This window comes from Oratosquilla oratoria, chromosome 19, assembly GCF_046742065.1.
Source record: "Oratosquilla oratoria isolate Oo_2021 chromosome 19, ASM4674206v1, whole genome shotgun sequence".
Lineage (NCBI taxonomy): Eukaryota > Metazoa > Arthropoda > Malacostraca > Stomatopoda > Squillidae > Oratosquilla > Oratosquilla oratoria.
In genome coordinates, this window is record NC_134795.1 from 10704799 (window position 1) to 10718826 (window position 14028).

The following is a 14028-nucleotide window of genomic DNA, read 5'->3' on the forward strand; positions in this document are numbered from 1 at the left end:
ATATTTTTAATATCCTGTTTACCTTTTCTTTCTCATCTCTTACTCCTGTAGTCCTATTTGAATTATGCTTCTTTTCCATTCCTAATATAATTATACATTTCTTTTTATCTGCTAAGTCTCTTACTATATTCTCCTTCTCTCTCATCACTCTAATAACTGTGTCCTTAGTGTGTTCCTTCATCTGTTGTTTCACTATATCTCTTAATTCAATTTTATTATCCTCCTGAACTTCTCTCTAACCCTTTACCTCTTTTGCTATGGACTCCTTATTCTCTTTCTTATTCCTCTTTAATTCCTCATTCTCATCCTTTACCTCTTTTAACTGTCTTTTTAATTCTTCTATTTCTTCATTTAGGTTTTGATTCTCCTTCTTTCGGTCTTCCAATTTATCAACTTTGTGTAATTAGCATGAGCTGGCTGAACCTAACCTCCCATGATTTGTTCATTTTTGTTAGTGTTTCCTCTAGACTTGCTAATCAGGGGAGGTTGTCATCTCTCCCCTCATTAAATCCATGGAAATAATTATCTCCACTTTCTATTGAGTTGCTCTTATTTATATTTCTACTTTTGATCCCTTTGCTAACTTGTTCGACTTCACTTGTTTCGTCTGCACACCTTTTGTTTACACCCCTTCTGACTTCTGGGGCCTGTTCCTCCCCTTCTTCATTTTCTTTAATTTTTCTCAATAATTCCTCCCCTTCTCCTTTTTCTTCACTTGCCCACCACACCATGAGCTTTCCCTTCCCTACTAATACAACACATGTACTCCCTTGTTGCTGAAATCCACATAAATTGCGTTTTTTCCGGAGTTCCAATCTTTGCCGTCTGTCCGATGTGTGTGTGTTTGTGTATTTACCTAGTTGTATCATATGAGAAGGGGAGCTACGCTTGTGTTGTCAAGTCTTTGTATCTTGTAGTGTTTAACTTTTTCTTAAATTTGTGTATGGTTTTTGCACACACTATCATTTTGTCCAGGTTGCATCCCTAATATTATGAATACAAGGAGGTTACACTAAATACCCATCAAGAGAAACACTCCAACCTGGCTCACACAATGTGATTGCTGATCCACTGGTCAACCATCATCAAATTTCGCTGCCACCTCTTCATATAAAACTTGTACTGATGAATTTTGTCAAGGCCATCTATAAAGTAAGTCCAGCATTTGCTTTCATGATGTAGACATTTCCACAAGTCAGTGATACCAAATTGAATGCAGGTATTTTCGATGGCCTTCAGATTAAAAGCCAAATGAAGGATGAAAAGTTTGATGTAATAACAAGTGAAACAGGAATGCATGGCAAGCCTTCAAATCAATTGTGAACAATTTCTTTGGAAACAAAAGAAGTTTAGATTATGTGTTCATTGTTCAAGAACTGATGCAGAGTGAGTCTGGAAGCACGTGTCAGTAAAAATGCATTTTCTAGGATGGCATCTGAATTATTTTCCTGATAACTGTGGAGACTACAGCAAAGAACAAGGTCAAAGGTTCCACCAATACACTCGCACTATGGAAGAAAGATCAGGAATGATGGGACATAAACATGTTAGCAGATTACTGTTGGTGTCTGAAATGTGACTTGCCTGATGAAAAACACATGAGAAAATCCTTGAAAAAGTCTTTTCTTCCACATTGATGTATATTCAAGCATATTTTCAATATTAATAAAAACAATATTATAACATTGTCATTATTAACCTTATAACTTTGATATTAAGTCATTATAAAAAAAAATCAACAACTTCAATGAAAACATTGTTATAACATTCCTCAGTGTAATTTGATGACCTGAGCTGATTGACCAAAACCATTATCATTTTTTTAATTCAACATAACCAGATTACTTAAATTCAGTTGAAAAAAACATGACAATAGTAAAAAAAATTCAAAATGCAGGCCTGTGTAGTCTTTGTAGAATACACTAGAAATTTTGATGAAAGGATTCTACTAATATTGTAAGTGCTGAAGCCGAGACTGCATATTTGAGCGAGGATCTGTAGAAGGAGCAGACTGGGTGGTTGTATGACCAATGGTGATGTAGCAGTCTTGATGACAGCAGTGTTAGTGGTGGTTGTGGAAGCAGTGGTTTGAATCTGTAGGCATGATATAACTGAGAGAGGAGGCACGCATATCACGTCACAAAAAAGGATAACTCACAGCCAAATTCCTTTGCTACTACCATATCCAGACCTGTAAGAATCTGAAAACTAGTGGGAGTGGAAAAAACTCTTGAATCCTTCAAGAAAGTAGTGAATTATGAAAAGGAGGCAGTACTAGAAGACAAATTATGTAACATACCACTAGGGTGGAGCCCTGAGAAGAGCCCTTGGGCCTAATGCTGGAGCTGGCAGCATCAGTACTGTAATGAGCAGCAACACCCTGGGGTGATATTGGCCCTACTGCTGCCCCTCCTGACACACCAGAGCCCCTGGGTATTGAGCCCAAGGACCTGTGGGAGGGGGTCACAGGGATGGTAGAGACAGAAGGGAGATCCTGCTGGAACTCAGGTGGTGGTGGACGCTGTATCCAGTTGTACTGCCTCTTCTCTACTGGAACTCCCCATTTCTCCAACTCATTGTACTGTTTTTGTGAGACAACATTAGACCAAACACATTAACATCATTACTTGTTGTTCTGCAAATGGAAGGCTGGGCATTACTGTGTGCCATTGTTAGCCTTACCTCACACTGCACCTCCACATGCCAACTTGAAACCTGAAAAGTCCAGCCAAACTTGTTCATCAGTCGTACATTCATGATAGACCAACAACTAACAATTAATGGAAAGAGGGAATAAGGGAACAGGTGAGGGAGGTACTCCCTATAACAGGCTTAGTAATGAGTATGAAAATAAAAGACAACGATATGCATTCTTGACATAACTAGTTTTCATGTATTTGACAGTGAATTTCTTATAATTTAAATACTTTGTTCCACACCATTATCTATAGCTGTTTGGAATATGCCTAATTCACTTGCTATCATTAAGAAAATTATGGCACTGTTAATAGCAACTAGAGTGAGTTGAAATGCAACGTTCTCTAGATATACATGAACATTCTTCCGTATCTTTTATAAATGTATCTGTCATCACTACTTAGAGTATGTCTAAATGTTCAACATCTTCAAATGTCTCTTTGAAGAATGACACTTTCACACTAAGAACATTATTTTCACATCAAGTGACCCAACATTAATGAAATGAATTAAATATTTAAGGTTAAAAAGTAGAATCACTGGTAGGGCATCAGCAGTGCATAGAAAGAAACCACAAATGAATGAACAAACTTCTAATTATTTCCTTAGTTAATCTATTGGTCTCTTATGACCATGAACATCTTTGAGGCTGAATAATAAATTTGCATTTAAGTATAGTACATCCAGAGAGTGCAATCAGTATAGTCAGCCACAGCAATAAAACAAAGCCTGAAGTCTGTTGCAGCCAATTAAAATCAACTTATATCTAAAAATTTGAAGACTACATGCATTAAAAAATATGCCTCCCGATTAAAAGCCAAAGGGCAAAAAGGGCTTATGGACTTGTTTTGATTATGGTACTGGTTCCACACATTCTGAGAGGGTGAAAAATTTAGTCTAGTAGCTAACAGACTTGATTTTCAACATTTGGTAAAAACAACCAAGCCAGGAAAAGTTTATATAAACAGTCAGATGCCCATAGTGGGCTGTACAGTGTGAAGGTAAAGGGGTGCTACAAAGTTCAAAATCAAATGAGAACAAAAGAAATTGGTCCATTTGAGCAACAGGGTTTTTGTCATGACAGATTAGTGATGGGCACTGGCACACCATACTCCTGAAGGTCCTGAGTACAGACGCTCCTCTACTTACGTTCATTCGTTTTACGTTTTTTCGATTTTACGTTTGAACTGACTGTAAAAAAAAAAATTTGTAAAAAAAAAAAAAAAAAAAAAAAAAAAAAATTGAGTGAATTTTTTAGTTTAGTGCGCTCTCCGTAGTTCAAATGATACTTGCGCATGACGCTGCGTCCATTGTTTACATTGCACAAACGACAAACTGACCATGCCTTGCCTCATCCTCCTCCTCCCCCTCCACCATCTCAATTTATGTTGCTTGAATTTAATTTATTTGAAATTAATGTTATTATTTTACAATGATATGTGTATAATTAATGATTTAGGGGTGTTTTACAAGATACGGTAATAGAATTTACAGATGTATTGTACAGTAACAACTTACGTTCATTTTCAACTTACATTCGGCTGTTCAGAACGTAACTAAAACATAAGTTGAGGAGCGTCTGTATTTACCTAGTTGTATTTACCTAATTGTATTTTGCGGGAAGGGGCGCTATGCTTGTGGTGTCCTGCCTTTGTATCTCACAGTGTCTAGTTTGCTCTTAAACTCATGAATGGTTTTTGCATACACTATTTCATTGTCCAGTTTGTTCCAAGTGTCTACCACTCTATGTGGAAAACTGTTTTTCTTCAGATCTCTTCTATAGCTATGTTTTTTTATTTTCTTTCCAAGATGGCACTCTATGATCTGGGCTTACAACCTCACTACAATACACAACTTCCAATATTTTTTTCTATAAGAAGTGATAAAACAGCTAGTAACTATTCCTTCCCTCCTATAACCTAGTGATAAATATAATGTCCCCCACACAATAGACAGTGGGTCAAGGTTTCTCCCTTGGCAGATGTATGGAAGGACCCCAGAGACTACCATGGTGCCCAGTTTCATCTATGCAACACATGTGGCAACAGCAAATTTCAAGTCACATAGGCATACAACTATACAGTTAGGAAGTATTTCAGATGTATTTACCTAGTTGTAATATATGGGAAGGGAGCTATGCTCGTGGTGACCCATCTTTGTATCTCTCCGCATCAAGTTTTATCTTAAAATCTTGTATAGTGTTTGCACATACTGTTTCATTGTCTAATTTGTTCCATGTATTTATCGCTCTGTGTGGGAAGCTGTTCCTTTTCAAGTTATTTCTATAACTGTCCTTTTTCAGTTTTTTTCTGTGTCCTCTCATTTTACCATTGTTCCACACTAACAAGTCATTCCTGTCTAAACTTCCATTCCTTTCATTATTCTGTAGATAGTCTGCAAATCTCCTCTTTCTCTTCTTTGTTCCAAAGTTGGTAGATTCAATTTGGACAGTCTTTGCTCATATGTTAGTTTGGCAAGAGTTGGCGCTAGTTTGGTTGTTGCTCTTTGTATTCTTTCTAGTTTCTTAATATTCTTTTTTGTTCTGGGTGTCCAAAGTGATGCTACATACTCAAGCTTTGGTCTTATTAGTGTAGTTAGTATTTTCTTTATAATTTCTTCATCCAAATAAGCAAATGCCACTTTGATTGACCAATAAATTGTAGGTTTCTCTGAATATTTTATTTATATGCTTATCTGGTTTCATGTCCTTTCCAATCATCACTCCAAGATCTTTTTCTGAGTTTGCTTTTTTACTTTTTCTTCCCCAATTCTGTAATCTTTAGATATTGTTTTTACTCTATCCAAATTCCATTATACTGCATTTCTTTATATTAAATTTTACTTCCCACTTTTGAGTCAAATTCCAGATCGTGTCCAGATCTTGTTGCAATGAGTTGCAGTCCTCTTCCATTTTTAACCTTCTTTAGTAATTTTGCATCATCTGCAAAGAAATTCATATAGCACTCCACACCTTCATTCATGTCATTAATGTATATGGCGAACATGATCAGGGCCAGTACTGATCCTTGCGGGACACCACTTTTTACTTCTTCCCAGTTGGAGAATTTTTCTCTAATTACAACACTCATGTTCCTCCCAATCAGGAAGTCTTTCATCCATTCCAATAATTTTCCTCTGATGCCACCTTTTGACTCTATCTTCTTTATAAGTTTCCTATGCGGTACCTTATCGAATGCCTTTTGCAGGTCCAGAAAAGCACAGTCCGCCCACCCATCTCTTTCTTTTCGGTGTTTGTGTATGTGTTTGTGTGTGCTATCTATTTGTATTTTATGGGAAGGGAGTTATGCTTGTAGTGACCCACTTTTGTATCTTTCAGCACCCAGTTTGATCTTAAATTCTTGTATGGTTTTTGCACTCACTGTTTCCTTATTCAATTTGTTCCAGATATGTACCACTCTGTGTGGGAAGCTATTCTTTTTCAGATCTCTTCTATAACTATCCTTTTTTTTTTTTCATGTCCTCTTGTTTTTCTTTTATCCCACTTTAGTAAATAATTTCCATCAAGGACTTCCATCCCTTTCATAATTCTGTAGATGGTTAGTAGATCTCCTCTTTCTCTTTGTTCCAGAGTTGGTAATTTGAGTTTGGCCAATCTTTGTTTGTATGTCAATTTGGAGAGCGTTGGTGCCATCTTTGGTGTTGATCTTTGAATTCTTTCTAATTTCTTTATGTTCTTTTTAGTGTTGCAGCATACTCCAATCCTGGTCTTATCAATGTAACTAACATTTTTTTTTACCATTTCTTCATCCAGGTAGTCAAAGGCCATTTTCACTGATCTTAGTAACTTGAATGTTTCTCTGACTATTCTGTTGATATGTTTGTCAGGTGCCATGTCATTGCTGATAGTTACTCCTAGGTCACACACAACCAAATGAAAAGTAGAAAATTTGTAGTAGTGTATGTACCCCCCAAAACACAATCCTGGACAGAACACGATCATTCCAAATTGTTGGAAGATACTAAGTATGAACTGACTGATATACTGAAGGAAAGAGGAAATACAGTAGTTATGGGTGATTTTAACGCAAAAGAAATATGTTGGGAAGAAATGACAGTAAGGGGTGGAGAAGACATATGGGGGAACATGCTACTCAATATGACCATTGAATACACAATGACTCAGTGGATAAGAGAAAATACCAGATACTGAAATAATGAGGAACCATCGAGACTGGATTAAATACTTATGTCAGAACCTGAAATTGTAGACAGAATAGATTACAAAACACCAATAGGAAAGAGTGACCATGTATTAATAGAATTCAAATTAAAAGAACAAATAGACCTAAGAAGAAATGAGAAACATAGAATAGGACGACCAATGTACAACAAAACGAATTTTGAGAAACTTAAAAAATTCTTTCGTAATGCAAACTGGGAAAAAATTCCTTAAGTAAGAAACAAGGATGGAAGAGAAATAGAATATACTAAAAGAAATTTATAATGAGGGAGTGAACAAATATGTACCACAACAAAAGCAAGAAAGAGTATACATAAAGAACTGGTACAACAAAAAATGTAGTGAAGCTAAGGATAAAAGAGACAAAGCCTGGAAAAATGAAAAAAAAAAGAAAAAAAAATGAGCAAATGGCAAACATACATCAAACTAAGAAACGATTATGTAAAAATACGCAGAGAAGAAAAGAGAAACTATGAAAAAGAAATAATAGAAAAATGCAACAAATAACCTAAACTACTTTACAGATATGTGAATGGTAAACTAAAAAACAAACAAGAAATAGAAAAGCTGCACCAAGGAAGTTATGAATATACAGAACAAGAAATGGCAGAAATTATGAGCAATCATTTCAAATCGGTATTCACAATTGAGAACTAACCTAACTGTGAGGGAAGATAAAGAAATCCCCCCCAATGAAGGAAATAACTGTAACAAAGAAGGAAATCAGTGACCAATTAAAAAACCTTGATGTCAGAAAATTGCATGGTCCAGATGGAATTGCAAACTGAAAGAATGTGTAGAGGAGTTAACAGATAAAATATACAATATAATCAAATGCTTGCTCAAAGAAGGAAAGGTACTACAAGACTGGAAAAATGCAAATATTGTACCAATAAAGAAGGAAACAAGGAAAATCCAACTAACTACAGACAGGTCTCCCTAACAAGCACAGTAGCAAAAGTATATGAAAAAGTGATCAAAAGTAGATGGGTTAAACACCTGGAAGAAAAAATTATACTGAACAAGGAAGATCATGTACAACAAACCCGATCTGCTTTTATATGAGACTAATAGAAATACAAGAGAGGGATAGATGGGCAGACTGTGCCTATCTAGACCTACAAAAAGCAGTTTATAAGGTACCACACAAGAAATTAATAAGAAAAATAGAATCTAAATAGGTGGCATCGGAGGTAAATCATTAGAATGGATGGAGGACTACCAACTCTGGAACAAAGAAGGGAAAGAGGAGACTTACTATTTATAGAATAATGAAAGGAATGGAAATCTTAGATTATGAATGACTTAATGAAATGGGACTATGGAAAAACGAGAGGACATGAAAAGAAACTAAAAAAATATAATTACAGAGAAGATCTGAAAAAAAAAAAAAAAAAATGCCTCCCACACAGAGTGATAGATACTTAGAACAAATTAGACAAAGAAACAGTGTGTGCAAACACTATTCAAGACTTTAAGAAAAAACTTGATGCTGAGAGATATAAAGATGGGTCACCACAAGCATAGCTCCCTTCCCGTATAATACAACTAGGTAAATTGGGACTTATAAGCTACAAATACAAAGAAATGAAAGGGAACGTGGACTGATGGCATTACTCAGATGCAGGGTAAGATGGTTTGGCAGGGGAGGGGGAGGTGGAGGGGGTTGTAAGCTTTGGGCAAGCTTACTGACCACAGCTCAGGAAATAATGTCAGGATTCCACTGCCCTTTAGAATTATTAATGTTGGGTCTCGTGTACATTCCTGAAGAAAGGCTACAGTTGGTAGCCAAAATATAGAATCTTCTTTTATTCTTAGTTTATTTTCTCCAACTGTGGGTTTCTTGTGTTATATATATATATATATATATATATATATATATATATATATGTATATATATATATATATGCACCCAAGTATCTAAAACTATCCACTTCCTCCAGTCGCTCTCCCTTTATGCTCACTTCCAGTCTACTGCCACTTTCACCCTTTGTACATCTCATCACCTTACTTTTACCCACATTTATCTTTAGCTTTCTTCTATCACATACTCTCCCAAACTCTGTCACCAACTTCCTCAATCCCTCCTCCGATCCTACCACAAGCACAGTGTCGTCCGCAAACAACAGCTGGCTCACCTCCCACTTTTCTCCATTTTCTTTAACCATCTCCAATCCCTGACCCACTACCCTTGCATTTATCTCTCGCACTACCCCATCCATGTATAAGTTGAACAGCCAGAGCGACATAACGCATCCTTGACGAAGTCCCACTTTTACCTCAAACCACTCACTCTCTCCATTTCTAATCCTGACACAAGCTCTACTACATACATACATATATATATATATATATACATATATATATATATATATATATATATATATATATATATATATATATATATATATATAAGGTTTTACTGTAAATGGCTTTGTTACTGGGCAGAGGCAAGGCAGTAAGGTAGTACAATTCACAATGAATAAGACTACCATTTAGAAAACCACATTCACACTCAGATCACAAAACAAGGTATTCCAAGACTATTCATCAAATTCACTACTCCATCAAATCCACATAAAAAGATCCCTCACAAGAAAAATGTTAACCATAATAGCATATATTCAATTCACATTCAGCACTTAGACAGTGCATTACAGAATAGGGCTAGCTGCAGATACAAACTACACCAGATGCAACATCACATGTATTATAATCAACACTTAATCTTACACTGCCCTGCCCCATACCCAGACAACACCACTATATTTCCTCCTTGAGAGACTTACAGATCAATCTGGTGGGTGTTGCCAATTACTTGGGAGCCATGGGTCTCCTGCAAGACACACCTGGAGCAATGGATGATAGATCCACTGTATGATATCCATCAAATAACAAAATAATGCATTGAGAATAATAACTGGCTGCACTAAAGATAATACCAATAAAATCTCTACATTCAGAAACCAAAATCTTTCCTATAGAGAATTACATGAGAATGATTGGCACATAGTTCTACATAAGACCCCTCAAACCCAATCACCCCTCACATAACTTTACACAACACAACCCATCATATACAACATGAAAACAACCACAGCAGTACTCCACTCAAATATCTACATTACCACATCACATCCACACAATAAGAAGTACATATTCTGATCACAAAACATGTGCTCCACAACAAATTCTACTTTCCACAGAAATCAACCCAGCAGATAAATCACTTCTAAGGCAAAAATTGCACTAGCACACCTATACTCAAGTCACCAGCCCATATAAAAAAGTATAATAATATTAACAGTACCTGGTCAATCACCTGAAAAAAAATTATTGGAAAAAAATGTGGTCTTGGCAGATATTATGGAGTTGAAAACATGTGAAAGTGAAAAATTATTTGGAAATACACTACTGAATATAGCAACAAGCAATATACTGACAGTGGGTCAAAGAAAAAATACAACATTTACAAGAGATGACACATCAGTTAAATTGGATTTGCTGCTAATTAAAGAACCAGATATTACTGAACCTTTGAAATACCTGTCCAATGAGAAAGTGATCATGTAGTTATCAAATCCCACACAGCAATACTGTAGAGCAAAAAAAAAAAAAAAAAAACCAGAGTTATAAAGACAAGAAAGATACAACTTCAGGAAGGTAAATTTTAGAGATAGGAGAAATACAGAAGGAACTGGACATCTTTCTGAATGTTTCCAATTCACGAGTGGGAGAGAAAACCAAAGTTTAATATTAACAATGACTGTTGCCTAGAGTTTCACTGACTGAATACCAGCAGCTTCAAAGTGGCTGGCAACTGTCCTTGGATCTTCCCATAGATCTCTATGAGAAGAAACTTTGAACTGTGTTGTATTATAGTATGTAAGAGTTGTGTATTGTGAGAGCTGGCAATTGTGAGCCATGCTTGGGAGTCCAACAATCCACATTACAAGCTGAAAGAAGTATGAAGAAGGAAGCAGTCACTGGTTGTTAGTTCTCCATGTGCAAAATGGTATAAGATATACAGCTGAAGTTGATGAGTTTTGAAAATGGGCAACTCCATAGTCCATCCTGCAGGACCACCACAAGCAGGAGCCCATCACTGGTCCCATAAAGAAAGGATTAATTTAAGAAAAGATGTCAGATATCAATATAGAGAAGACAGGCATGGGACATAATGGAGAAACAGGACTAGCAAAAATAACAATATATAAATAAATAAATAAATAATAATAATATTGATAAAAAAAAACAACAACAGATGATTATAAGAAGCCAGATAATGATATAGAAGAATCAAAACAAAGACATTTTAACAAAGGTCAATCACTCACTCAATCCATTACCAGCTCTCTCTTGCAGGAGAAATATGGCCCCCAAGAAAACTTACCATAGCCACCAGTTCAACCTATAAGTTACAAAATGAATAGATTATCTGGAAAGATTATTTGTAAGGCAGTGGTATAAGGTGCTTCATCACTTTACCTGTTCATTCATTCTATTTTTTCTAATACTTTTCATCCATCATTATTACTATTATTATTTTCAACTTGTTTACACTTGTATCCCTGTGGATAATCTCATACACACACAAGTATGCAAAAAGATCTAGACACTATTTTTGCATGGAGCCAAGAATGGGAAATGAAGTTCATTACTAAAAAATGCAGAGTACTGGATATGGGTAGTAGCTACAAAAACTATCCTTAAACTATTCATTAGGAAGTTATCCTATTACAAAAACAAAGAAGCAAAATTTGAGAGTCTTGATAAAAGACAACAGACAACCTGTCACCTAACAGACATATCAGCAGGAATGTGGAAGAGTTGTACAGACTACTACAGAAGATCAACCCCTTGAATACGATGACGTCTATTTACCTAGTTGTATTTTATGGGTAGGGGAGTTACGCTCATGGTATCATGTCTCTGTATCTCGCCATATCTAATTTGCTCTTAAATTTGTATATGGTTTTTGCACACACTACTGTTTTGTCTAGTTTGTTCTGTACATCCACCACTCTGTGGGGAAAGCTGTTCTTTTTCAGTTCTCTTCTATAACTGTCCTTTTTTGAGCTTCCTTTCATGTCCCCTTGTATTTCTCTTATCCCAATTTAGTAAGTCTTCTCTATCAAGGACTTCCATACCTTTCATGATTCTGTAGATAGCCAACAAGTCATCTCTTTCTCTCCTTTGTTCCACAGTCAGCAATTCTAGTTTTGATAATCTCTCTTCATATGACAGTTATAGTGCTGGGGCCACCTTTGTAGTTGCTCTCTGGATTCTCTCAATTTTCCTTATATTCTTTTTTGTACTGGGTGACTATAGTGTCACTGTGTACTACAATTTTTTTCCTTATCAGTGTAACTAGTATTTTCTTTACCATTTCTTCATCCAAGTAAGTAAAAGCCACCTTTATTGATCTCAGCAAGTTGTATGTTTCTCCGACAATTTTGTTTATCTACCTATCAGGGGACATGTCCTTTGTGATGATTATTCCCAGGTCTTTTTCAGCTCCCACTTTCTTTACTTCCTTTGCGCCAATTTTATATTGTCCTGATTTTTGTTGTTTTTTTTTTCCAAATTCCATTATGCTACATTTCTTACTGTTGAAGTCCACTTCCCACTTCTGACTCCATTCCCAAACCCTGTTCAGATCTCTCAGCAGTGAATCACAATCTGTTTCAGTACTCACTTTCTTGAACAGTTTTGCATCACCTGCAAAGAAGCTCATGTAACATTCCGCACACTCATCCATGTCATTCACATAAATAGCAAACATTATGTAAAAGCCATGAAACACAAGTGAGTATATAAGGATGCCAGTGTTAGCTTCCTGATTATTTTTATTTTGTAGTTGTAGCTGAGTGATCCTCTTATTCTGTGAACAGGCTTGATCACTTTTTCAGTGGTTACAAACATTCTGGGTGAAAGAGAACAAGCAGTAACTTTATATTTCATAATGCACATATTGTGGTGCATCATCATACATCAGGCAGCTAGTGTACACATGAATATTTGACTTGTATTGAAGAGGTTAAGGCGGCATTTCTTTACATGGATGAAGAGATGATGAAAACACTCATTGAAACTCTGATCAATCAAAGACTGGAATATCTGTCAGTAGTATGGTTCCCACACAAAGTGAAGGATATAAGCAAGATTGAGAGAATACAAAGGGCAGCAACCACACTAGTCCCCAGCCTGCCAGATAAACCATATGAGGAAAGACTAAAAGAACTGGGTCTCCCAACTTTGAACGATCGAAGAAAAAGAGGTGATATGATTACAGTATTCAGGTCACTAAAGGAGATGGACTGCATTGACAGAAGAGATCTCCTGATTAACCCAATAACTGCACAATAGGGTTTTGTCAATCACACCTATGGTGTACAATAGTTTGAGGTTAAAAAAAAAAAGTTCCCAAAAGAAAGTTTTCCTTTTATAAAATGAAAGACATGGAAAAGTAAAGGATAACAAAATACTAGTTAATTATTTGCACTAGTTAAGGCATGGTGGTGTAGTGAAGTTGCACATTTTATCACTTTAAGGTAGCAGACAGTGAGTGGTCATGCATGGGTGAGGGATAGGGAATGACCATCACGAGGGAGTTGATTTCTTCTGACTATGATTATCTTTGTGGTGTCGAGAGGAACAGAGGGAGTTATTGGTTCATCCACACTTGGAATATGGTCACCGAATCTCAAGAATTAAAGACATTGACAGATTGGAAAAAGTACAATGGTGACCCACAAAACTGATTCCAAATATCAAAATTGATCATATGAAAATCAACTAAAACACATGAATCTGTTTTCCCTAAAAAAGTGTAGGCTCAGAGGTGACTTGATACAGGTCTTTAAGATTCTAAAGGAAATTGACAACATCAAAAGTGACAAAATGTTCACACTGAATGAGAATCAGACAAGAATGGTCTCAAACTCTCAAGAAATAGATTAAATTTGGAAGTGGGTAGAAACAACTTTGCCAACCATGTAGTTAATGAATGGAATAAACTTCCTACAGAGGCAGAGCAATGTAGTTCAGTTCAAAGCTTTAAGATTTGTTTACATATAAACCTAAGCAAGATGCTGTAATACCTGCCATTTATTTTATATTATTTATTT

General features: G+C 36.0%; 1 protein-coding gene across 5 annotated transcripts in view; it reads right to left on the bottom strand.

Annotated features, from left to right (window-relative positions):
* The window catches only part of LOC143035728 (uncharacterized), a 115591-nt gene that overhangs the window by 20092 nt on the left and 81471 nt on the right, over positions 1-14028 (bottom strand). The window contains exons 4-5 of one of the 5 annotated variants that reach the window (XM_076202631.1): positions 2300-2581; positions 1052-1145 (exon numbers count right to left, since the gene is read on the bottom strand). The exons of 1 other annotated variant lie outside the window; for it this stretch is intronic. In XM_076202631.1, the coding sequence (XP_076058746.1) occupies positions 1107-1145; positions 2300-2581 (321 nt within the window). In that variant the 3' untranslated portion in view covers positions 1052-1106. 3 more of the 5 variants (XM_076202630.1, XM_076202629.1, XM_076202628.1) reach the window with 3 other exon arrangements.